Source organism: Paralichthys olivaceus, chromosome 18, assembly GCF_024713975.1.
Source record: "Paralichthys olivaceus isolate ysfri-2021 chromosome 18, ASM2471397v2, whole genome shotgun sequence".
Lineage (NCBI taxonomy): Eukaryota > Metazoa > Chordata > Actinopteri > Pleuronectiformes > Paralichthyidae > Paralichthys > Paralichthys olivaceus.
This window is the reverse complement of record NC_091110.1, coordinates 20,362,115-20,387,213: the sequence shown is the minus strand read 5'-3', so window position 1 is coordinate 20,387,213 and position 25,099 is coordinate 20,362,115. Positions and strand designations below refer to the sequence as shown.

The 25,099-nt window shown below is 46.3% G+C and overlaps 1 protein-coding gene across 7 annotated transcripts in view; it reads right to left on the bottom strand.

Annotated features, from left to right (window-relative positions):
- The window catches only part of sptan1 (spectrin alpha, non-erythrocytic 1), a 26,768-nt gene extending 1,708 nt beyond the window's left edge, over nt 1-25,060 (bottom strand). Inside the window, exons 1-51 of one of the 7 annotated variants that reach the window (XM_069513316.1) lie at nt 24,782-25,060; nt 17,514-17,753; nt 17,299-17,424; nt 16,682-16,822; nt 16,291-16,571; nt 16,057-16,201; nt 15,806-15,960; nt 15,451-15,586; nt 15,258-15,359; nt 15,023-15,160; nt 14,642-14,752; nt 14,470-14,547; nt 14,223-14,378; nt 13,935-14,139; nt 13,602-13,783; nt 13,267-13,510; nt 12,981-13,103; nt 12,674-12,891; nt 12,433-12,525; nt 12,110-12,244; nt 11,700-11,848; nt 11,423-11,479; nt 10,587-10,785; nt 10,241-10,345; nt 10,122-10,154; nt 9,998-10,033; nt 9,510-9,557; nt 7,981-8,072; nt 7,748-7,892; nt 7,472-7,653; nt 7,282-7,381; nt 6,980-7,177; nt 6,754-6,900; nt 6,561-6,664; nt 6,147-6,309; nt 5,809-5,823; nt 4,706-4,837; nt 4,463-4,600; nt 4,281-4,385; nt 3,906-4,114; nt 3,691-3,811; nt 3,471-3,592; nt 3,258-3,390; nt 3,066-3,164; nt 2,821-2,980; nt 2,516-2,592; nt 2,220-2,429; nt 1,832-2,128; nt 1,627-1,739; nt 1,325-1,342; nt 48-102 (exon numbers count right to left, since the gene is read on the bottom strand). In XM_069513316.1, coding sequence (XP_069369417.1) covers nt 48-102; nt 1,325-1,342; nt 1,627-1,739; nt 1,832-2,128; nt 2,220-2,429; nt 2,516-2,592; nt 2,821-2,980; nt 3,066-3,164; nt 3,258-3,390; nt 3,471-3,592; nt 3,691-3,811; nt 3,906-4,114; nt 4,281-4,385; nt 4,463-4,600; nt 4,706-4,837; nt 5,809-5,823; nt 6,147-6,309; nt 6,561-6,664; nt 6,754-6,900; nt 6,980-7,177; nt 7,282-7,381; nt 7,472-7,653; nt 7,748-7,892; nt 7,981-8,072; nt 9,510-9,557; nt 9,998-10,033; nt 10,122-10,154; nt 10,241-10,345; nt 10,587-10,785; nt 11,423-11,479; nt 11,700-11,848; nt 12,110-12,244; nt 12,433-12,525; nt 12,674-12,891; nt 12,981-13,103; nt 13,267-13,510; nt 13,602-13,783; nt 13,935-14,139; nt 14,223-14,378; nt 14,470-14,547; nt 14,642-14,752; nt 15,023-15,160; nt 15,258-15,359; nt 15,451-15,586; nt 15,806-15,960; nt 16,057-16,201; nt 16,291-16,571; nt 16,682-16,822; nt 17,299-17,424; nt 17,514-17,750 — 6,768 coding nt within the window. In that variant the 5' untranslated portion in view covers nt 17,751-17,753; nt 24,782-25,060. Of the gene's footprint in view, nt 1-47; nt 103-1,324; nt 1,343-1,626; nt 1,740-1,831; nt 2,129-2,219; nt 2,430-2,515; nt 2,593-2,820; nt 2,981-3,065; nt 3,165-3,257; nt 3,391-3,470; nt 3,593-3,690; nt 3,812-3,905; nt 4,115-4,280; nt 4,386-4,462; nt 4,601-4,705; nt 4,838-5,808; nt 5,824-6,146; nt 6,310-6,560; nt 6,665-6,753; nt 6,901-6,979; nt 7,178-7,281; nt 7,382-7,471; nt 7,654-7,747; nt 7,893-7,980; nt 8,073-9,509; nt 9,558-9,997; nt 10,034-10,121; nt 10,155-10,240; nt 10,346-10,586; nt 10,786-11,422; nt 11,480-11,699; nt 11,849-12,109; nt 12,245-12,432; nt 12,526-12,673; nt 12,892-12,980; nt 13,104-13,266; nt 13,511-13,601; nt 13,784-13,934; nt 14,140-14,222; nt 14,379-14,469; nt 14,548-14,641; nt 14,753-15,022; nt 15,161-15,257; nt 15,360-15,450; nt 15,587-15,805; nt 15,961-16,056; nt 16,202-16,290; nt 16,572-16,681; nt 16,823-17,298; nt 17,425-17,513; nt 17,754-22,081; nt 22,222-24,781 lie in introns of those variants that run through there. The other 6 variants (XM_069513309.1, XM_069513310.1, XM_069513311.1 and 3 more) reach the window with 6 other exon arrangements.
- Between the last annotated feature and the right edge of the window lie 39 nt (nt 25,061-25,099).

The following is a 25,099-nucleotide window of genomic DNA, read 5'->3' as shown; positions in this document are numbered from 1 at the left end:
CAGCTCAAACATCCGGCAGCAGCGTTACGTTACTCATGATTTATTACCTTGGTGGCCTCCAGCTGCGACTCCAGCGTTCCAGACTCTTCCACCATACACGACCTGACGTCAACACAAACTGATGTGAGAGCAGAAGCAGCACATCTGGAAAACGACTGCACTCACTCTGACGCACACTGTTAGCAAGACAAACCTCTACGACAGAGGTCGGCTGCTGAGCACGAACACTTTGTGTCAGAGTGAAGTTGGAAAACTTTGAGTTCATCCTTCCTGGTTTCATGGATCGAGTTAATCTATCTTCGGTGCAGTGAAGCCAACACTTCGAATCTATTCATTGTTTGAAGTTTATTCTTTTATATTTTTGAACTTATCTGACTTGTTATTTATTTATTTAGTCGTCTGTAACTCCTCCTTCACTGCTACACTGTGAAATGATTCTGTTTCTCATAAAATAAAAGTGGATTCGCTTCATTGAAGTTCAGGTCAGAGGCTTCGTGTTGAACTGACGAACTGTGATTAAACGTTCTTTGTTGTGATAAATTCACATCACATGTTAACGTGTTGTGTTGTTTTATCTGCGACTGGAAATAAACCGATGTGACCAAACCATGCGAGGACAGAGCTGCTGCTCACAGGAGGAAACTCCAGCGGATCATTAGTACGTGATGAACACGAACATGAACACGTGCAGTAAAATAAACCACAACGAGACTAAATCTCTAAAAGCTGCATTAAAACGAAACGTGTGATTTTGGGCCTGTCCCGATTCCGCTCCCTCGGCCCTACCACTAGATGTGAAGTGACCCTCGGAGGGGCGTGTCCCCTCCAGACAGAGCCACATGAGGTCGAGATAGAAAATCAAACACTTCAACATCATCAGGGAAGTGGAGGAGCGAAGGGGACAGGCCCTTAGTGCAGTTTCCCTCCTGAAGGAGAAACCAGGGGAACCCAGTGAGTTCACTCTGAGGTGTGTGTTAGTGAACACACTGAACTCAACACTGTGTTTAGATGGAGGTGCACGAGGTCGCAGCTCTCACACAGCGTGGGTCAGGGAAAGCAAACGAACACAGAGCAAAGCTTGAACCTTCCAGAAAGATCATCAGCTACTTGGTACTGATAGACACAGATAACCCGTCGATACGCTATGCTATCAGAGAGAGGGGGGGAGGAGGGGGGAGGGAGGAGGGAGGGCCAGAGAGGACAACAGATAATGTATCACACACAGGAGAAGGAGGAACATGTGGTTTTTAACAACATCCACACACACACACACACACACACACACACACACTCAGAACTGTGAACGAGAGGAAGTGATACTAACCCGTCCAGCAGATACGTCCTGTTGAGCAACGTTATCCCGAACACCAGCAGAGCAGAGGAGAGGGAGAGAGAGGGAGAGAGAGGGAGAGAGAGAGAGAGAGAATACACATTATCAACATGAGGCAACAACAACCACAACAACAACAACAACAACCACCTCACAGTCTCTGAAACTGTCCTCAGACCTGATGTCTGGACATGTTCCTGAAATGTTCTGGAGATTCTCTATGTGCAAACAAACTTCTCCGATCTCTTCAATCTAAACTGCATGAGACGACCTGACATCTGTGTGACGCCCTCTACCTCGTCTCCTGCAGCCACTGGTGGAAGGCGTTGGCGTGCTGAGCAAACTCCTGACGCAACTTGTCGTTCTCCTCCTGTCGCCTCTGCTCCTTCTGCAGCTCCAGCTCTCGCTCCTACGTGAGAGAAAACAGACACATGAACAGGTTTGTTCATAATTTACATGAATCTAAAGCTGAGTTTGGTTTTTAGAATATTTTCATGAGACCTTGATGATCTTCTGCAGGTTCCTCCACGTCTCCTCCAGAGCCTCCATGGTGAACCAGGTGTAGGGGTTGGACACCACCTGGTAGCTCTTGATCTGCTGGTCCAGCTCAGCCAGCTGGTTAAAGTCAGCCTGAGCCGAGCTCAGCGAGGAGCGGAACGCCTCGTGGGCCTCACGCAGCGCCCGGATCTCCTCCAGAGAGTTGCACCTCACCGGGTCGGTCAGATCCTCCTCTGCGTTCTCAAACCAGCTGTTGAAGGCCGACGCCTTCTTGGCGAATGTGAGGAACAAGTCTTCGACCTGTGGAGGAAAAAAAAAAAACAGGTCGAATGTTAACGAAAGTTTTTTTGGAACTTCAGCTGCGATTTATCTTCAGGTGTGTCCTCTGTACCTTTCTGAAATGTTCCTGAGCCTCGAGAAGCTTCTTCTTGCGAGCGGCTGAGTTGGACAGCAGCTGGTTCCAGCGCTTCATCAAGGCGAGATGACGAGCTTCGATGGCTTTTGATTGGACGTGCTCGGCGGCCAGCAGCTGGTCCTTCAGAGCTGTGATGTTAGTGATGCCCTCCTGCTGGAAGGCCTGGAGGCCGGCGTCGAATGTCTCCTGCAGACAGACGCAGAAAAACAAACTTGTTCGCAGAGAGTGACGCGGTACAAAGGATGAAATTCGGTTTGAGAGGAGGGACGAACCTGCTTGGTGAGCAGAGTCTGCACAGAAGACAGGTCTCTGCCGTAGTCGTCTGTCTTCAAGCTGTTTTCTTTCTCACCTGAAACATCAACAGCTTCAGATAAAAACACAGAGTTCTGCCTCGTCTGAGCAGAGTCACACCTGCGTCTGAATTCATGGCAGAACCACAGACTGGGAATAAAGACGGACGACACATTGGCTCCCAGAAGTGAGGCCATGGTGTCTCCCCCTGGTGGCCGGCTGCAGTACCAGCTATCACATTCTCTGGAGTTATGTCTGAAATAAGCTCATTAGTAATTATTCGTACCGATCCAGGACTCGACCACGTCGGCCTTCCAGTTGAACTGCAGGAAGGCAGAGTTTTCATCCAGCTTAGACTTCCTCTGTGCTGCTGCTCTCTCCAGCTCCGACACTTTTCCTCGCAGAGCCGACATCTTGGCACTGATGTTGTCCACGTGATGGTTGTTCTGTCCAAACAAACAAACACGTGAATACACTGCTGCTGCTTTTGTCGTCACACTGCACAAATCACGATGTGGATTATTTCGGTACCTTCTTGATCAGCTCCTCTCCGTTCGAACACACGTCGTTGACTCTGTCCCTGTGCACGGTGAAGTCTGTCTCAAAGGCTTCGTGCTTCTTCAGCAGACCCTGTTCAACACAGACGTGTCCTCGACATTCAGCGAAGCTCATTCGGTTTTAAGACACACTGATTTCATGTTAGGGAACTGAGAGCGTTCTCACCTGCACAGCGGCCAGTGTGTCTCCGTAATCCTCGCTCCCGACCAGATTCAACTTCTCATTGATCCAAGCTTCTTCCTCTTCCACATTCGCCACAAACTGCTGGTACTCCAGCGACTCCTCCAGTCTCTGTCCCCTGTGAAAACACACATCGCAATTACACAGCTGTTAGAGCTACTGCAGATGTGTGTGTGCAGCTCAGCAGGACGGCAGTACCTCGCTCCAGATAAGTCTTTGAGTTCCTTCCAGTGGTCGACAAACTGGGCGAGCCTCTGCTGGATCTCCTCCTGACCGATGGTGTTGTCATCAGACAGCTTCTTCCCAGTGTCCAGCACCGACTGTTCTCACACACACACACAATACAGAAAGTGAGTCATCCAACTTTACATTATCGTTTTATGAAGCGAGGAAACAGATGAACAGACGAGTCTCTTACCGTAATGGCCGGCTCGTGCGCTCCCAGCTCGGCCTCCAGTCTCTTGTGTTTCTTCCTCAGATTCTGTACACCTGTCAAATCACGTCCGTAGTCCTCCGAACTCACGAGCAACTTCTTTTCTCTGTGTGTGTTTAGATTCAAATGTGTCATAAATAAACTGAGGAGCAACCAGAACTGATGTTCCTCTGGAGAACATGAAGGGAAACGCTTCTTACTTGATCCAAGACTCTTCATCATCCAGGTCCCTGAAGAACTGATGCAGGCGGTGGGACTCGTTGAGTTTAGCTCGGCGCCCGGCTGCCATGCTCTTGATCTTGGTGAAGCGGCAGTTGACAGCATCGCGCTTGTCCTTCACCTGCGTGGTGTCGAAGGCGCTGCTGCCCATCAGGCTGTCCGCCTGGCCGTTCAGGTCCTTCAGACGATCCTGGGGGGAGCAGAGTTGGTCAGAGGATGTAATAGTTTTACTTCTTTGGGAGTATAAGTCCCTCAGTGGGTTTTTCTCTAAGTGGTGACAAGTCTAAAATTGTGAAATAAGTTCTCTGGTCTCCTGAGGTTGAGCTGAGCCACATGCAGAGTAATGAGCTGATTACCTCATGGGCAGAGATATCAGCCTCCAGCAGCTGGTGTTTCTTCAGCAGGTTGTTGACTGAGGCCAGATCTTTACCATAATCCTCAGATGCGAGAAGAGCTTCGACCTGAGGGACAAGGACACGATTCAGACACGTACTGAGAACTTCAGCTCAGAGTTTCCACCTGTCGTGCAGCCTCTCACCTCAGAGAGCCAGAAGTCAAAGTCCTTGATGCCGGTGTTGAAGTTCTGCTGCTTGTTGGCCTCTTTGAGTTTCTGGCTCTTCTCTGCTGACTTGTTGACGAGGAACTGCCACTGTTCATCCAGAGCGTTGAGGCGTGCCTGACGAGACAGACAACTTTATTTACTGCCTGTGAATCTCATTCTGCTAAAAACCAAAACGTAACGGACATTGAACGACATCCTTCACAGACAGTGTGGACATACCTTGACAGCGTCCTCGCTGCCGGCGCACGCTCCTCTCTGAATCAAGGCGTTGCCGGTATCGATGACGCCACGGATCCTGTCTGCGTTGGCGTGCAGCTCTGCCTCAAACGCTTGATGTTTCTGATGCTTACTCTGACGGAGGGAACATGGACGCAGCGTGAGAACCACGAGTTGGACACATTTACAAAGAAACCCCAGTTTTACAGTTTGTATAGAAATTTCAGCAGTTTATCATGAGGTTGTTTAAAATGACGGTGTGGATGAAGACCGGTCGGTCGGAGCGTCGTCATCCACCAGAAAAAAAGAACATGAGGCTTTAACTGCAGAAATTTCAAAATAAACTGGAAAAAATGGAGGTGTCCTAAAACTTTTGTCCAATATTGTCGTGGTTTCATACTTACATTCAAGAGATGAAGTTACCAAGTTTAATCAAAACGTTTATATTGTGTAAATGTACTTGACGACCTTAGAGGTGAAATTAAAAAAAGGAAAGAAACTACAGCAGACAACGTGTCGCACATGGATATAAACAAAAACGCAGGACAAACAAGTGAAGAATGGCAGTGACAACATCTGCAACAGAGCTGAGAAAACCTACAGGAGCAAGAGTCTCTTCAAAGCTGCTTCAGGTTTGTGTCTTCTGATATTTTCACTGTGTTAGTGAAGTTAATTATTAATTAAACATCAAAAACAGATCAGACTTCTTTTCACAATTTAAAATTTGAGACCAGCGTCGTTCATCAGGAATCATTCAGACGTCGGAATTTCATTCCGAGATCCGATTTAATCAATTTGATGTCATGTGAAGCAAATTTAAAGATGACTCTTCTCCTCAAGAGCTGAAAACAAAAACGGAAGCCACACCCAAAAACTATGAGCATTTGATGATAAAGACAAACCTGGAATAAAATATAATGAACAGATGAATTAAAACATCTAAATTAAAACCAAGTGGAAAAGAAGCCGGAACTCGACGGTGCTGATGAGGGACGAACTGAGGATGGACAGGATGTTCTTTGTGGTGTCTACACACACAGCACAGACACGGACACATGGAGTAACCTGCTCAGGTGTTAGTCGGCCGACACACTACACAAACTTACCAGCAGCTTGGACAGCTATAAAAAATAAAGACAGTGGGAGAAAAGTTCAGTCTCACTTCACACAAGACAAACGGAGGGATTCAACAGTTAAGAAGAGTCAAGTCAATGAAACAAGACAGATTAGCAGGTTTAATGTTGCTCAGGTCACATGACTCTGACGCACTTTATCACCTGACCAACAATCTGAGATTATTTTCCTTCTTTTTCTCTGACAAAGAATCACATGCTGTCGTTTCTCTTCACTAACTCACGCTGACCCCACGTCTGAACACATTCCTGCAGTTCTTGTGGACTAACTGAGAACGTTAGAGTCGTGACGGGAGAAGTCTGACGTGTACCTGGATGTTCGTTGGGTCCTTGTAGGATTCATCAGTCGCAGTCTGCAGCTTCTCACTGATCCAAGCTTCTATCTCGTCCACATCTCGGCTGAACTGCTGCAGAGTCTGAGATTCACCCAGCTTCGAACGCTTCTCGATCATCTGGGCCTTCAGGCGGCGCCACCTGGCAAACATCGAGACGAGGTTTGATATCCAACAGGACGGAGAACATCGTGTTTGTGTGTCTATGATGATTACATGTGGGTTTCCTAAGGTCCATATGAAGGATTAGATATATTGGCTTTTAGGCCATGAGGAAGAACAGATGCGTCAAAAGCAAAGTAGTTCACATACTTTCCTGGAGTATTCCACTAGAGGGCACAACACAGACGTGGTTCTGTAAATAAAACATGGAGGAGAAAAACATCTTCTCACCTATCCAGGACTTCATTGCGTCGGTTGAAGATCTCAGGTTTGGCGTAATGATCAGCTCCGACCAGCTGATCAGCAAAGGACTGCAGGGCGGCGATCTTCTCCTCCTGTACAACATGGAACAATCTAATGAAGTACAGAGCACAACCACCCATCAGTTTTAGAACTTCCACTCTGCGGTGGAGCAGATGCCGACCTGCACATTGATGGCCTTGTCAAAGTCTTCATGTTTCTTGATGAGCGCTTCAACGCTGTCCAAGGAGTCGCCCTTGTCGTCACTGGCGAGGAACGCTTCACGAGCAGCCATCCAGTTCTCGGCCTGTTCGCAGTCTCTGTTGAAGAGCTGGTGAGGGACACAGACCGATGTCAGCCACGACACAGTAACCGTCACCACCCGGTCATCTTGTGGCACAAAACTTTACCTGAAGCTCGAGGCACTGGTCCAACATCATGCGACGCTGCACCCAGGCCTTCTCCAGGTCGGCACGCTCACGGTCCAAAGCCTCCAGTTTCTGCTGGATCTCAGGACTGGCGTAGTGGCCTCGCGCCAGCAGCTGCTGGCCGAACTGTTCGAAGGCCTGGAAGGTTCCAGCACGAGCGTCGATCTCCGTGCGGTGTTCCTAGATAGAGGAGAAGAGAAACAGGTTGGGAACTTGTCGGCAATAGATCGGATAAAAAGATCGTTAGTGACCTGCACTAACATCTGGAAGGAGGAATGCTGTACCTGGTGTCTTTCCAGAAGAGCCTCAGCTCCAGTCACATCCTTTGCCAGCTCCTCTGAGGACACAAGCCCTCGGATGCCGTTAATCCAGGACATCAGATCTCTGTGGACAGATGATTTATTGTTATATGAGACATGTTCATACATCTCCTGGACCGACAACTCTGGAATCTACTGGCTGCTCGCTCCTCACCTGAAGTCCGACAGGAAGCGTTGCAGGTCATGGGAGTTTCCAAGTCTGTCCTTGCGTTGGTCAGCACGACCCACCAGGCTGCTCCAGGCGGTGTTCAGCTCGGTGCATTTCTCCTGGATGTCGTCCACAGCCTCTGGGTGGGACTGGATCAGACGCTCTGCCGTCTCGCCCAGAGAGTTCACCTGAGCGGAGCAGAGGAGGATTAAAATGAGTAAAAGTCTCAGAGGAAAGTTATACTCACTTACATCCTGTCGAGATCCGTTAAGAGCGACTGACCTTGTCCCCGAGGGCGGCCAGGTCTCTCTCGAAGCCTTCGTGTTTGCGCTGCAGAGCCTGAACACTGGCCAAGTCGTGACCGTAGTTGTCAGTGTTGAGAGCTTGGTTCTTCTCCTCAATCCACTCTTTGGTTTCATCAGCGTCTCTGTGGAGGCACGAACACGACATCGTTAAGAACCTGTCGCTGATGTCACAGACCGCACCTGTGGTTTCTCCTCGTGTTTGGCTCATACCTGTGGAATCGCTGCACCTCGTGTGCACTGCCCAGCATGTTGCTCCTCTCCTCAGCCAACTGCTGCAGAGAGCGCCAGCGATTATTCAGCTCCTGGACAGAAAAGAAACAGCATCAGAAACAGCACTTGACGCTCGCTCAGCTCTTCTGCAGCTTGTTGCTTGTGATTCTGATTCACCGACGAGTTCTGCATGTGAAGTGAACATTTACTCATCTGAATGATTAAAGAGGACCTATTATGCTCATATCCAAGTATATCACATATACAGATATATATGGTGGATTTAATCTTTCAATGATGATCTGTATACAAAAAGATAAAATGCAGACTGAAGTGGAGAACATTAAAATAATATCTGTCAACACTGGAGGACATTAAATGAGCTGTGATCGTAGCAGACGACCGAATAAAGGACGTAGGAAAAAAAAAAGAGTTAAATGGAATGTTTGAGCTTTTCTCTCACATTTATATTCTTATACTTGAAACATGTTTATTATGTACAGCTGACGTTGTGACTGAAAATAAAAAAGAGCATAATATGTCCATTTGAAGTCATGTGAAGATTATAGATGTGCTCAAACATCAGCAGATCTTTGGCAAATTATTCTTGTGATCACGTTTTAAAGTGAGATCAGAAATGTCAGATTAAACATTCAGATTTAATTTAAAGCTGCAGATACAGTGTGTGCATCATTTGCATAGTTTGTGCTTGATGTGTGTCGGATGGTCACAGACGGTGATGGACAGACACAGGCATGACGGAGGGAAGGTGCACAGGACCGGAAGTTTGATCAAAACAATACAAGGGCTGGAAATCGACACCGATCTCCTGATTAGATTTGATTTCTATTCTAAAAATCCGATATCAATTAATTTAATTTATTTCAATTCTTGAGGATTCGGTTTAATCAGATAAATTCTAATCTTGGGTTTGTCAGAATTTTGTTTGTCTAATTAAGCTTCTGATAAATAGAAGGGCGCTCGGAGAGTGCATACCTCCACCGGGACTATCGCCCAGTCTCACCATGTTAAAGGTTGTGAGAAGAAACTCCGGGATTCACAGTTTATCCGAGGGTTCTTTCTTGGTTCATGCTCCAAACATCCGTAAAACACCATTAAATAAGTTGAATTGTTTTTGAGTGAGGACAAGCACTGGTGATATCGGATCATTCGAATAAAAATGGACATTAATCGGAAAATCGTTTTCTTTTAATCCAGCCCTGAACATTACACAAAGAAAATACGAGCAAAACATCAGCATCTCCAGAGAGATGCTGAAGACATAACGCAGGCTTTATGTCATCCATTCAAAATATATTAGACTATAAGAGGGACCGTCACGGGACGAACATGGAGTCCAACTAAACGGGACACTGATAACTGGAGACAGACGACAGGAAGAGGGAGATCATGTGACACCCACAAGAAACCAAGACAACGACAGGGTTAGTTGTCTCATCACGATGCCGGACACAGAAACGGGGAGGGAGTGGTTCATACCGAGGTTGGGACGGACTAGTCAATCTTACCTTGATAGTATTAAAGTTAGCCGTTGTTTGAACAGCCAAGCGTATATTCTACAGTCAAACATGGCAGAAAGAAGAGGCCGAAGAGGAGGAGGAGGAGGACAAGAACAGAAAACACCACACCAGTCAGGAGTGTTGTGAAACTCCCAGGTTTCATCTTCTCCAGGGATGTAACAGCAAATCAGGGAACAGTTAACACGGCAGCTACAGCTGAACCGATGAATCAAACCAACGATTGAGACATCTGGAGACTTCTGTCTTGTCTCGTCAATGTCCAATCACATTCAATGAGGACATGTAACATCAAGCCTCATGCAGAGAAAATGTCTGGTTGGACACGACTGCAGTAAACGTGATGCTTCAATATCGAACATCAACACTCATGCACAGTTATTGTATCAAATCTAAAATCTTTGCAGTCATTTTATCTAAAATTAAATCAAACTGATGAATGACTTAATGTATTTTGAACAGTGAGAGACGCAGTTTACCTTCCAGGGAGACGCAGTCTTAGAATCAGCTTCATCCTGTTGAAGAAGACAAGATGTGAGTCAGGACACGTTTCACTGCTGGTTCTTAAATATCAGGTATGAAAGCTACAGAAACTATTACAACCTTGCCGGGAGCAGAACCGAGCATCTCTTGTTGCTGTAAATAAAAATGAGAGATTAATTAATAAACGAGTAAGAGGTGGAGGACGGCTCATACAGGTGATCCAGGTGCAGAGAGCTCACCTGAGCCTGAACCATGGGCGCCTCCTCTGCCATGAGGCCTTCAGACTCCAGCTCAGATGCAACTTTGTTGATGTCCCTCAGACGAGACTCGTTGGCCTTCAGGTCCTGCAAACGCAAGAACGTCATACGCTTTGTTTGAGACGTGATTTTGGAAAAAGGACATTTGTAAAACAATCTCAACAAATGCTAAGAGAGTAATTAGACAGAAACAGAGTGAACGAGCACCAACTGAACATCACAGTCCAAGAGTTGTGTGTTTGTAGTTTAACTGGATGAGTGTATCGAAGACATCTGTGACTACAGAAGAACCAGAGTTGTGATGTGACGACTCGAGTGTGGGCGTTACCTTCTGGAAGTCGTCAAACTTCTTCTGCAGGACCTCGACCTGCTCCAGGTCGGAGCCGACCTCTTCGTTGGTGAGGGCGCTCTCCTTCTCGTTGATCCACTGCTGGAGCTCGTTAGCCTCGCGGAACAACATGAACTTCTTGCAGCTCTTCTCCAACATGTCTTTGCGTTTCTCTCCCAGCTCCAGCAGGGTGCCGTACCTTTAAATCAAAGAGATAACAGAGAATTCAATTAGAAAAGTTGGACCTGGGACCTTGTGTGTTGGACTTAACCCATTAAGACCGGATGCAACATCCACGTCTATACACCAAGTTTGCTGCCTTTATTGTTATTTTTTGTAAAGTTCATGAACTTTAGGGAAAAGATGATGATTTACATTTAAAGCCGAATGTTCAAGCTATCAAATGTTTTGAATTTCATGTCTCTTTCTGCCTCAGAGGCTGAGAATTGAACGTCTTTGTAAATGTTGGTAATTCTGTCCGCTCCTCAAACCCTCAGGTTGTAGGTGGTTGTTTTGATCGGCACTTGGGTCTTAATGGGTTAATGTAACTAATGAAAAATGGATCAAAGCTCAATGTGTGCAGAACATAACTGCTCATGGGTTTGGATTGAGAACAAGAAAAGAAAGATATTAACATCCATGACGAGTCTGGGATGAGGCGGGTTTGAGAGGTCGGCTTCAGAGGAACTTCTATCAATGTGCTGATAGAAGACGAGGGCGACGTACACAGTGTCACGACATGAGGGGGTTCGGGGGGGAGGGATGTATGACTGCTGATGATATTCAGTGGTATCACGATCACAAGAACACGCAGAGGGACGCTGATTCCTACTCACAGCTCTTCCACCTGCTTCATGCGCACAGACACGCTGCAGGCCTCCTTGGTGACAAGCCTGCTCAGTGTCAAGGGCGAACACACAGCGAGGCGAGATTACGTTATCAAACAGAGCGAGAGGACAGAAGAGGAGAGACAGAAAGAGCCCAGGGGGACGGTCATTAGTGCAAAAACTGAGCAGAAAACATGATCTGATGGAGGTAAAGAGGTTAAAAAGACTGAGAAACCGAGAAGAGTTAGTGAAGGACATTCTGCCGGTCGTGAGGTGGGTTTCTTACTGATTGTCTATCTGGTCCTGGCGCAGTGCGATGCTGCCATGTTCATCCAGCAGGTTTTCCCTGGAGGACGACTGAGTGGGGTCAAGCTTCTTCACGTACGCAGCAGGAACGAAACCCTGACGATCGTTCACCTCCACCTTCCACCAGTCCTGCAGCAGTGAGGAGAAGGAAATATGTGAACAGGTGACACAGATGAGACGTGTTCAGCTGTTCCAAACATTCTCTATATTCCAGTACGTCAGCTAATCCCACGACTTCCAACATGTTGTGTCTGAGAAGCCTGAAGCATCTCATTGTGGAACTTCTGCCACGTTGTCCAGAAACTCCTGCACTGGACAGATACTTTCTCCAGGTGTCGTTCAACAAGCATCATCTCTGAGGTGAACATTTGTTGCAGCAGTCAGACTGACCTTGTTGGTGCTGTTGAGCAGCGTCAGGACGTCTCCTTTCTTCATGGTCACTTCGCGGGGGCTCTTCTCCTGGTAGTCATACAAAGCGAGGACCAGCTCCTTCCCGGTCTCGTCATCAGTCGGCGCCACTTGTTGCTGTTTGTTAAAACAAACATCTGTGTCATTTGATTTTCAGAAATAATCCTGAATAGTCTAGTTTCCAAGTATCTCTTAAGTTTTAACACAAATCGGTGTAGATGAAGCCTGAAGCTTAGTTGTGCAGTAGAAACTCCTCCCTGAGTTGAGGAGGTGTGAATAAGGTGTGAACAAGGACAGGGTCTCACCCTGCAGGACTGAGCCTGTTCCTTCAGACTCTGGATGCTGCTGCCGTAGGCGCTCAGGTCCGACATCAGAGCCTCGTGCTTCTTCAGCAGAGCCTGTGGAAAACAAACTATTCAGCACGACTGGAACAGAAATAAGAAATAAATGGAGCTGAAGCTGGAAACACCAGAGAGGGTCAGAAATGTTCTTCTACATCAGGATTCATGTTTGAATGTCTGGCCCACATCTCCTCCCTTCACATACCTCAGCAGAGTCCTCATCTTTGCCGTAGTCGGGGCTCCCCACGATCGGCTCCTTCTCCCTCATCCAAGACTCGGCCTCATTGGCGTCTGCAAAGTATTGCTGAGCCTGCAGAGAGTCCTCCAGGTCCTGTCTCCTCTGGGACGCTTTAGCCTTCAATGTGTCCCAGCGTCCATGAAGATCAGCCAGCTTCACTTTCACATCCTCAGCAGCAAAATGTCCTGGGACACGAATCATTAGCATTTTTAATGTTGGGACAAAATGTCACTTATTTTAAAAAGGTCAAAAGGCTTTGAATTTAAATGAATACCTTCCTCGACCATGGCCTCTCCTTTCTGGGTGACAGCCTTGATGCGAGGCTCATGACCGGTGATCTCAGCCTGCAGGGCCTGGTGCTTCTTCAGCAGGTTCTGGACACCGATCAGGTCTTTGCCTGTCGAAAAACAGAGTCAAACTTTATTTAATCAATCATCTGGAATATGAGGATGAAACTAAAGCATCGAGTTCACTTCTTATTTGTCACCAAACATCTGTAGGAGACTATACATCACTTTTTCATTTTAAAACACTGATTCTGTGGCTGGGGATGACGTTACCTCTGTTAGTGGAGGCAGCGATGGGCTCTTTCTCACGGATCCAAGTCTCTTCATCCTCCATGTCTCTAAACAGCTGCTGCAGCCTGAGAGAGTCGGACAGCTTCTGCTTGCGTGCGGCCATGGGCTCACGCAGAGCTTCATAACGAACAACTAACGCCTCCTGTTTCTTGCGGATGTTGTCAGCATCGAAATGTCCAGCCTCTTGGAACTGGCGAGCCTGAATCGTTATGCCGTCGATACGATCCTGAGAGAAATCCACAGAATAATTTATAGAAACATTTCCATGGCACCATATAGATAAAAATCATATCCTTCATGAGAGAACAGCATCGCACCTGGTGAGCGGCCACGTCTGCCTCCAGCAGTGCGTGTTTCTTCTGCAGGTTCTGGACACTCGTCAGGTCTTTGCCGTAGTCGTCTGAAGCCAGGTGACCTTCGACCTCGTATAACCACAGCTCAATGTCCTCCACGTTCCTGTTGAACTGCTGCTGCTGGTTGGCCTCACGGAGCTTGATGCCTACAAAACAAAAAAATCACAATTAAAAAACATCTCAATCTTCTGTAGGTTTCTGTCACTGTGAGGAAATAACCGTTTTAAGTAATAATAATAATATTAATAATGGTACGTGCAGTATTATTGGACATAAGATCAAATGTTTTCCTCGTACCTTTGAGTTCAGTGGCTTCCAGCAGTTTCTTCCACTGGGAGCTGACCTCCTCCATGCGTCCAGCCACCTCAGTGGAGGCGTAATGTTTTCCATCCAGCAGCTCCTGGCCGTTCTTCTGCAGAGCATCGATGCGGCTTTGGTTTGCCGACAGCTCAGCTTCAAAAGCCTGGTGTTTCTGCACCTTGCCCTGCAGGTTGGAGGGGTCCTGTTGTCCAGAGAGCAGAGGCATAAAGGTTGGAGCGTACAAACAGAAGGCTGCTTTCAATATGCAACTCTCTGATAAATCACCTTGTAAGCTTCATCAGTCGCAGTCTTCATCTTCTCGTTGATCCAGCTCTTGAGCTCGTCAGAGTCCCTGAAGAACTGCTGCAGGCGGAAAGAGTCCTCCAGAGCGGCGCGGCGAGACTGGGCACGCTCATGCAGAGCATTACGACGGCTGAGCAGCTGAAGATGCAGAAATGAAGAGAAGACGAGTAGAGTTCACATCAAGAGAAATGACTAAAAGCTGATTAAATGTAAATGAAGTTTTACTTACAGCATCTCTACGTGTGGCCACGTCTTCTTTGGCGTAGTGATTGTTCTGGATCAGTTTGGTAGCAAACTCGTCCAGGGCCTGGAGACAAATAGACACAGAGGTTGAGAGTGAATTCTATTTCGTGAGAGCACAAGTGTAGAAAATGAAGAATGATATTCTTGATGTAACGTACAGTGATCTTCTCCTCCTGGGCACTCAGAGACTTCTCAAAGTCCTCATGTTTCTTCAGCAGTGCCTCCACGCTGTCCAGAGAGTCACCGAGGTCTTCGTTCAGGAGGAAAGCCTGCCCAATGAAAATACAACGTTAAAAACTAACGCACCACATTTATGCACCAGAGCATTTCTTAGGACATAATACTACTTCTGAGAAAACAGATTCTAAAGCCCAAGTAACATTCAAGTGTTTTCTGAAAAACTTTTATTTATCAGCCACTGACAGAAAGAAACCAGAAACAAAACCATCTGAGAGTTTAAAACTTAACACCATATATGTTCATGGTTTTAACTCTTATATTGTTCTTATGGTGCATTATTGTGATTTCAATGAGGTTACCTCTTGTTTACTCATCCAGTTGTCAACCTGCTCAGTGTCCCTGTAGAAGAGCTGCAGGTCCATGCACTGCTCATACTGCTGCCTGCGAACCTCCCACAACTCCAGCAGAGACTCCTTCTCCTCAGTGAGGATGCCCAGCTACACACAAAACAACACAACAAGCAGTTTTAAACAAGGGACTGAGACACGGTGCAATAACACCACACAAAAGAAAGAGAGTATGATCTCCATGTACCTTCTCCTTGACCTCCTCCGAAGCGTAGTGTCCTGTGTTCAGTAAAGCATTACCAGCTTCATCAGTGGCTCTGAAACTGTCCTCATGAGCATCAATCTCTCCCTGAAGAACAACAGAGAACAACACTTAAAACTGAAGCTGCTTCTTCATTAAGTGTGAAATTAGCTATTTGATGCAACACTTGTGTTTTCACCTTATGCTCCTGGTGGCGGTCTAGCAGAGCCTCAGCTCCAGCCACGTCATTGGCCAGTTCGTCAGCATTGATCAGGGCCTTCATCTCCGTCACCCAGCTGGTCAGATCCCTGAAGTCAGCCGTGAAGCGCTGCAGCCTGAAAGACATTGTCACAAGGGGGCAGGAGTGAGCAGATGCCTGTGGCGCTCAAACTCACAGGTCCTGGCCACCGTCACTAAGATAATATCTGCCTGTGGCCGTGTAGCGTTCATGTTTCTCAGCATTCTGGGACAGGGCTGTCACTTCTTTGAAAAATAAAGTTTGAATAAACTTGATATTATTAGTTGGGGCTCAGCAGACAGCTGCATCATGTTACCTGTATGAGTCGTTGAGGCGAGCATGGCGCTCGGCAGCCAGAGTGCGAATCTGTTCCCAGTTGGTGACGAGTTCGTCTTTCTTCAGGTGAATCTGGGAGGCGTTCTGTGGATGTGTCTGCTGCAGGTGCTCTGCATCACCACCCAGAGTGTTGACCTGATTGAAAACAGTAAGAGAGATTAGAACATGATGTTTTTAAATTTGTGGCTGCTGTGTTTGTGTTGACTTTCTGTAGAGCAGCACATGACGTACTTTATCCTCCAGAGCAGCCAGGTCTCTCTCCAGACCCTCGTGTTTGCGCAGCAGCGCCTGCACACTGGCCAGGTCACGGCCAAAGTCATCAGAGGCCATCAGCTGCTCCTTCTCCTTGATCCAGCTGATGGTCTCGTCCACATCCCTGTTGTCAGGATGAAACAACCCGGTCTATTAGTATCATGACACAGACACACACTGTCAAAGCTGTGCATGTGTTTCTCTGATGTTTACCTGTTGAAGCGCTGCACCTCAGCAGCCCCGAACAGCTTCCCCTGCCTCTGCTGGGCCAGACCCTTCAGGCGCTGCCAGGCCGCGTTGACCTCATCCTGCTTGCGAACGATGAGCTCGGCCTCAGGGTGACTCTCCTGGATCAGCTTCGCTGCCAGCTGGTTCACCTCGTTCACACGCTCCTCGTGAGCCGCCAGGTCGGTCTGGAACTCCTCAAACTTCTTCTGCAGGAGCTCCACGTGCTCCAGGTCCTGGCCCAGCTCCTCAGAGGTGGCCATGGCCTCCTTCAGGTGGAAAAAAAACATTCAGGATGCTATCAAAGTGCTTTTGTGTCTCTAGAAGCTATAAAAAGTGCTTGTTAATCATGAATTGTTGAGTTTCTGGTGAATCTGACCTTATCACTGATCCAGTCCAGGGCATCCTCACACTCACGCAGGTACTGGACCAGTTTCTGGGCCTGAAGCAGACGCATGCCCTTCTCCTTGGTCCTTTGCAGCAGGAGGTCCCACAGACGATGCAGCTCCTCCAGACGAGTCTACCGCACACAGAAAGAAGCCGAAAGAGGTTTTTAAGTTAGAAGAAAGAGGGGAGGAAGGTTTTAGAAATTATGGAATTTTGTAAAAAAAAAAGGTTTCACCAAAATCTTTCAGCAAAAGTTTTCCTCTGTATTTAATTAGAACGTGTTTGAAAGGGTTTATAAATGTATAAAACTAGGACAGAAGAGATAATCTGGAAGAATGTCCACAGCACTCACACAGTGTCACACAGAGTCACAGCAGATCAACACCTACTAGAATATACTCAGCCATATTGACACTTGAAACTATGGGTCTCTGTTGTGTCCGGTAAGGCGTGTAGGACTGAATCAGATGCAGCAGTTAACAGTGCACATCTGAGATCCTGTTTTCTCCTCAGTGACGCACAATAATTGTCCAGTCCACCACGGATACACAGAATGTTACTGTACTCTGATACCATCCATTAAACTGACAACATCTTCGTCGCTCTTACTCGAATGATCTCAGAGGCGAAGTGTCCCTCTGTGATCATCACGTTTCCAGTCTTGTCCAGTTTGATGATGGCACCGGCGTTGGCCTGAACTTCAGCTTCAAACGCCTGATGTTTCTGCAGCTTACCCTGTAAGAGAAGAGGACATGAATAAAAACCATCGCATCAATCAAACAGTCAAAGAATGACCATCAGGGTCATTAAACACCAGCACAGACCTGCAGGTTGGACGGGTCCTTGTAGTTCTCATCGGAGGCGATCTGCAGCTTCTCCTGGATCCACTTCTCTAACTCGTCTGCGTCACGGCGGAAAAACTGGAAGCTGTATGAGTCCTCCAGCTTCGCCCGGCGCATAATCGACAGGTCCTTGAAACGACGGTAGCGGTCAAGCACCTGCTGCCGACGCTCCTGGATGTCCTCGGCTGTCTCCAGCACTTTGACCCCTGCGGTGTCCATCTTCTGAAAACCAAACACATTACATTTATTAGAAAGATCTGAAAGGATCAACTGAACAGTTTTACATCCCTTGTGTAATCAGCACGTTTTTCACTGCACGTTATTTAATGTAATAATGACATCATCACAAGCGTACAACTTAAATCTATTAAATGAATTGATTTTATTCCCAGTTAAAAACACTAATGGTTTTAATTGTTTGTTTCCTCATCAATATTTTAATTTAGAATTTAAGTTCAGGAGAAACAAAGAGAACGAGATTATTTAACTCAAGTCTTGACACAAACTTTAAACTGTGAAGCAGGACACAACCAATGAGCCCCTCTGTCCCCCTCACACCCCCCCGATCCCATCCCATCACACGCTGCGCACCAAAGGGGCCAGCAGCTGAAAGAGTGAAATGCCAAACGGGGGTGGGGACGGAAATTCCACACGCATGCTAACAGTAACCAGGCTTCACAACACAATGAGACTGCTGCAGTCAGCCTGTGTGTCCGCTGAGTCTCTGGACCCAGTGTCGCCTCACGCCGAGGGGAGTCTGCTAGAAACACAACAAACCCACTGACGCCCACAGACAAGCAGTTTCTACGAAAACATTTCTATGGATCAGACAATGAGATCAACGGGACAGAGACAGAAATTCAGAACTTATTACGATGTGATTGTTGTTTTATTAAGTTAAACAACAAATGATGAATAATTGGAGCGGAACAGATTTTCTTATCCTTTGGTGCACGAGCATTCCACAGACACGTCTGTGTTTGCTGAAAACGTCACAAATTAATCATGTAGAAAAGATGTGATATATATATATATATATATATATATATATATGAGTGTTTTACATAAAAGGTCATGTTCTTAATTAAAGTTCTATATATTTGTTTGACATCGGAAGAGGAATTTAAAAGGACTGAACCACAGAATACATCACAATCTTTTCTGTTTATGTATCAGACTCCACCCAGGAAAAGACAAAGAAGAAGAAACACTGATATTGATCCGTCAAATCAAACCAAGGTCAACGAGAGCCGAAGCACAATAACCGACGGCCGAGCTGAGTGCAGGGGGGTGTGTGTGTGTGTGTGTGTGTGTGTGTGTGTGTGTGTGTGTGTGTGTGTGTGTGTGTGTGTGTCGAGGGTTTTTGTTGATGTTGCAGACAGTGAAACAATAAGCGATGGATGGATGTGAAACTGTCTCCTGATCCATGTCTACGCTCAATGGGAGGATTAGTGGAGTGAAGCTTTTCATCCAGGCTACAGATGAGCCCTGGTCCCAGGAGGTGTCGTTACCTTTACAGACACACACATATACAGACACACAGCACGGTGTCGCTGCCATCCCTGTGTACACTGTAAGAAGATTAGTACCATCAACTCACTACGTTGCCTGGAAAACGTCACCCCACCCCCCATCTGATAACACGGCCCCGTTCACAGAGCTTAAATCATCTCAGGGATTCAAATGACCTCAGCCTGATTCCGCAGTGATGTCAGCGAAACACTGACATCACAGACACACACACACACTTGTTTGATTTGAGTTCAGGAAACTAGGAACAGGCACAGAAGTGTTTTAAAGTCGGATGATTCCTGATGATGTGCACAATGATGTGTGTGTGTGTGTGTGTGTGTGACTAACTAACGTGCTGGTTCACATCAGCTGGAACAAATTAACTCTAACGAGCCTCTTGGTGTCAGTGCTCGTCAAAGATAGTTTGAGAGAGAAGAACCATCACTCTGTTCCACTACTGTACAACCACAAGTGAGCCAAGAGGTTATGTCTTCATTTGTCTGTTATTTAGCAGCATTACGTAAAAACTACTGATTGGATTCCCAGTGAACACGGTGGGAGGATGTTTTATGGGTCAGAGAAGAACTCATTAAAGTTTGGTTTATATCTGGATCAGGGGGCGGATCCAGGAATTCTTTTTAATTGACGTAAATGAAGTATATGCTATAAGTGTGGGATCTGACTCATCTCAGGATCTGAGCTCAAAGAGAAGTTGATCAGGTCATGACTCGTAAGGAAGAAGAATATATTCTTTATAGCAGAGATACTGGAATCCTGTGGGTTGTTGGACTCACTGCTCGTGTGCAGCTATTTAGTCTCAGTTTATCTGAGCTGTAAATTTGTGTAACTGTCTTTCTGGCTGATGATTTAAATTCAGAACCTTTGCACACAACGTGACATAAACACAAGTAACAGCTGATCTACTTTCACGTTGTACAATCTAAGTCACCTGATGTCACCTGATGTGAATTTAGAAAGTGCAGTAACTCAGTAAATGTTCACAGTCATGTAACTTGAAAATGACTTTCAACATGAGGTGTTAAAAGTGACAAGAACACTAAAACAACAGAATTCATTATCAGCTCTGCTTTGACACAAAGAGTGTAAGAGCATGCTAACAGCTGGACAACGTCTCTACACAAGGAACATTCCAGTAAATATCAATAGCATTTGAGCCTGAAATAACCATCCCCACTACACACAGCACGGCGACTGCTGATAGCACTTCCTCCCTTCTTGCACCAGCAGATAACAGCTTTCCCTCTCCGCAGCTCACAGCTGCCTCGACAGGGTTTCTGCTCTCGCTCTCACGCCCACACACACTGATACCAGCCAGCACTTCTGACAGTGTACATTATCTGGATGGATGCTCTTATACCTCTTACTCCTTCCACAGTCCAATTATCCACCGTTACAGCCACAGAAAGTGAAAATGCAACATCACTGCCGCTGCTAAAAACTTTCTGTTCGGAAATTGCAGCTAAAATATTTCTGATCTTTATAAAGAGACACTGGTGCTGTCTGAGTTGACATGGTAACCAAGCTCCGTGGGCTGAAAGAAGAAACTGGAATCATTTAAATCTTTGTTTCCACACGTGTGCCTCAGGGTTTGTTTAGCTACTGGAAGCAACGAGCTTCATATCGTCCAGTTTTAGAAAACACAGAGGCTGCTGATGAAATGTGGAATTTGTCAGTGACGCGCGTCATGCTGTTAATCTGCAGATCAGTGTCACGACTGTACAGACAACACAACATATAAATACAAGAACACAGGAATGACAAGCTCATCACACCATGTAAAATGAGAAGTTACTGTTAATATAAGAATTCAGAGTAGTGTGGATGGCAGGCGTAACCAAGGGAACAGTGATGAGTTTTAAAACTAAGTAGTGTGGATGTAGCCTAAGTGCTGAGAGGAGATAAAAGACATCAGAGGATGGTAATGGTTATTGATTCACTCCATTAAAATGATTATCCACATACGACAGGAATCTCCTGGATAATTCACTTCCTGGTAAAAACCTGAATCTAACCTCTTACAACTTCCTGCTACGTGGACAACAAACTGCTGCTCGGATCCCTCAGACCAAGAAAAGGGTTGTGATGTAAATGAGCATGAATCTAAATCCTGTTAAACACAGACCTTCACTTTAAACAAGAGCTTGTTAGTCCGGCACAGAATGCGTCAACGATCCCTGCACCGAGGCTACACCCTAACATCCGAGCCTGTCCAAGACACTGCATCATCTGTCCATTCACAGATCTCACTGATGTTCTCCACCAGAGTGGGTGACGTCACTTAGTTACAATGGAGACCCATCTGTTATGAATAGGGGCCATACTGACGCCATACTGGGAGGATGGAAGCTAAAGGAATTTGCAGGAAATGGGCGAGTCTCATGAGACAAGGAAAGTCTATTTCCTGACAGAGACGGAGGATGAAGACAACGACGTGGAAGGAACATTGTTTCCGTAGCTTGAATTGAGCTCAGCCGGTGAAAACAAATATGCCCGACCTCAGTCGTGTTGTCATTAAAGATTAATCTGATGTAAAACGCATCAGCAACTCTTCCGGAGTCACAGCAGCTGTTAGTCGATGCGTAAGTTCACATTAGTTGATAAAAGTAAAATCAGGGATTTAAAGCACACAGAGCACAGTTACTCAGCAGTTTATGGCCTTTAGCAACCGCAAGTGTTAGCAAACATAAGGTCAATATCACAAATTTAAATTGAATCCACAGTCAAAACAAGCATGACAGCAGTGGCACCAGATATCAACGTATTTCATTGTTTTCTGACCTCGAAGGTACATTTTGAAATATATTTACTTAAGATACATCGTCTATTGCGTTACAAGATAAAACCACACTTTGCTTCCATGCACACAATGTCACACAAACAAAACACATGCAGTAAAATCCTAAATATCTATTACTGAAGCACATGCACAGTTCAGATCTTACCAAAGTCCCTGTGACGTTCAAATTAAATCAAAAACAACAACATTACAGCTAAATGCAAAACCAAACCATACACACAAGATATAAGTCTGGAGCCTCAGGTTTTCTTGTGTTGTGGCCGATGTGAGGGCTACATCTGTGAAGACGCCACAGTCTGCAGCGCTGTGCACGTCTCTCGTACACTCCTTAAATCTGAGAGTAATTGAGGTCTCTTCTATAGAAGCACAGACGCAGTGCACCTGCAGTGACTGTGCTGAACCAAAGAGCTAAGATGAAGCCCAGCCCATGCGTCTGTCTGTGCCACAGACCCCTCCCTCCAGCTTTCTCCCATCTCTTTACTCAGCAAAACACCAACACCACCACCACCAGCCTTCAATTCTCTAGAATCTTCTTTCATAGGAAAAGACTCAATGCAACACACAAACACACGGAGGCACACAACAGCAACACAAATGCGGTTGTTACCTTGAGCTTGGGTTTAGTAAAGGTGGACATGTTGTGAGTCTGTGTGGGCTGGCTACAGGGCACAACATCGATCGCACAGTGAGTAAGAAGCAATCGAGGAAGCTTTCACAGCAAGGTCACAACACATCTTCTGTGTCAGCTGGCAGAAATGATTTATTCATTTTCTAATAGGAACTAAAATCAAACATCTGTATTGTGCATCCACCAAAATGATTAAATGGTAGTTTAATGGACTTTTGGACCTTAGAAACATTATGGACAGTAGCACGAGCAATCAAGCTGCAAACACAAACACAAATTCACATCTTGTCTGCATTGTTTTCTATTGATAAACGCTAAATACTGATGCTAATACTCTGCACATTTGATCCAGATGGATTCTTCCACTCAAAGTAGTTCATGGCAGCATTAACCAGCTGCACTGTGTCTGCAGGACTTATTCTAAACTGGCAGCCTTGAGACCAGAGGCCTAGTTTTTATCTGGGTCATTGTCTGTGACTGTTGTTATAATGAGGACGATTACTAGGTTGTACAGGTTGGTGAAGAGAAATATGTGGGTTTTAATTGAGTCACAGGCTATTCCATACAGCAAGCATATATCATCTGTTAGTATTATTCCACATCGGTTGATCAGAAATTACTATAGAAGTGACGATGCAAAACCCAGCAGCTGTCTACCACCACGATCTCATCTGTAATGCAAGTTGTATCACAGTGAATAATATTTGATAAGAAGTGTATTAAGTTGTGATGTGGCTGAAATGGGGCAGTGACAAGGAACATGTGATTTGCTCTGGGAATATCTGAGGAGTATTTTTTTGTGGTACAGCTCTGCCCTAGATCGCCTCCATGTTTCTCCATCGGCTCAGACTCCAGCCTAACAACATCCACCTTACTAAGACATATTGAGAGCTTTACTGAGGTTCTCCTGTCTCACTGTTGGCTCTACGTCATCCACAGGTTTGTGTAGACTGCAGATAAAAAACAATAAAGATTGCACATTAAAATGAATCAGCAATATCAGATTCTGAAAACATCTGTTTAAACGATGGTGGACATAGTCTCACCAACTCATGTTTGTGGCAGTACAGATTCCTTTCCCTGTTTCTATTTCTGATTTTATCTGCAATCCAATCTATCGGTAGAGCACTAACAGAATGAACATATTAACGGTTAATAACGGTTCATTAGGATTCACAGAATTCAACCTGTAGATACAGTAAGATTTCCTCTCTGTGGTCAGTCACGGTGTCCCCCCCCCCACAGTGTGAAGTCACTGTCTCTACAGCTCTGTCTGAATTCCTGTCCTGATTGGACGAGGGACAGTTGGAATGTGAGGAACTTGGCATCACCCTGACAAACCCATTTGCTGAGACAGTCAGTGTGAGACGTTGTCTTCCCACTGTCACACACGTGTGTGTGTTTCTCCTGTCCACGGCCGTCTTGATATCTTCCGTCCTGAGGCTCCAGGGTCTGTGCGTGAGCCCGGACCACTCCTTAAAAACACGCGGCCCTGACCCACGACGAGAGAGCTCGACAGAGGAGGAGCGTGCACAGCATAGAGCTCGTGCACAGGTGTGAATTATTAACAGTGTAAGAGGAGGACGAGCAGCTGGGGCCTCGCGTCCAGACGTCCCGCTGCACTGGGCGGCTCCCTGACTCCACCATGGCCGACGAGCTAATGCAGCCGGGCTACTCAACGTCATTACTTTCATATATCACTGCTACAACATCTCTGAATTAAACACCACGCTGGATCGGGGATTATCTCAATGCACGATGGTTCCGGTGAGGTCGGGCTGAAGTAACGTTGCAGATGAACGGACCGGCTAACGGACAGCAGCTCGGGACAAACCCCTGCGAGCTAACGTCAACACATGCACAGAAAACAAATAAGAGCTCGACGTTAAAAACATTCCTGATATTTATCTGACATATCGACTGTGGACGTTCAGGTCCGTTCGGTCTCATCGCAGGTCAATGGAAGCTAATGTCATTTAGCAGGGAGGCTAATGTCCCCACGATATACGTTGTGTTGCAGACAGACGGTGAGACCTTCAGATGCTAACAGGCTTGTGTTAGCTTCCGCTGTGTGTTTATATTTCACCTGTTCTCCTCGAATACCGTCCAACGAAAGGGAAGCTAACAGCGGGCTAACGATGCAGGAGCTAACAGCTACAAGCTAAGCTAACAGAGCTAGAAGCTAGAAAAACACAAAACACTGGACTTCAAGATGAAAAACACGATACATGTGTATAAATACATATAATACATATTATTTTTATATATATATGGTACACGAATACTTCGTACCTCGGTGTGTTTTGTGAAGAGCTGACGAAGAGCTGGTGTTTGTGAGGAAGGATCGACGATGAAGGATGAGCTCTCTCTCTCTGGGTGGGTGTCTCTCTCTCTCTCTCTCTCTCTCTCTCTCTCTCTCTCTCTGGGTGGGTGTCTCTCTCTCTCTCTCTGGGTGGGTGTCTCTCTCTCTCTCTCTGGGTGGGTGTCTCTCTCTCTCTCTCTCTGGGTGGGTGTCTCTCTCTCTCTCTCTCTCTCTCTCTGGGTGTCTCTCTCTCTCTCTCTCTCTCTGGGTGGGTGTCTCTCTCTCTCTCTCTCTCTCTCTCTGGGTGT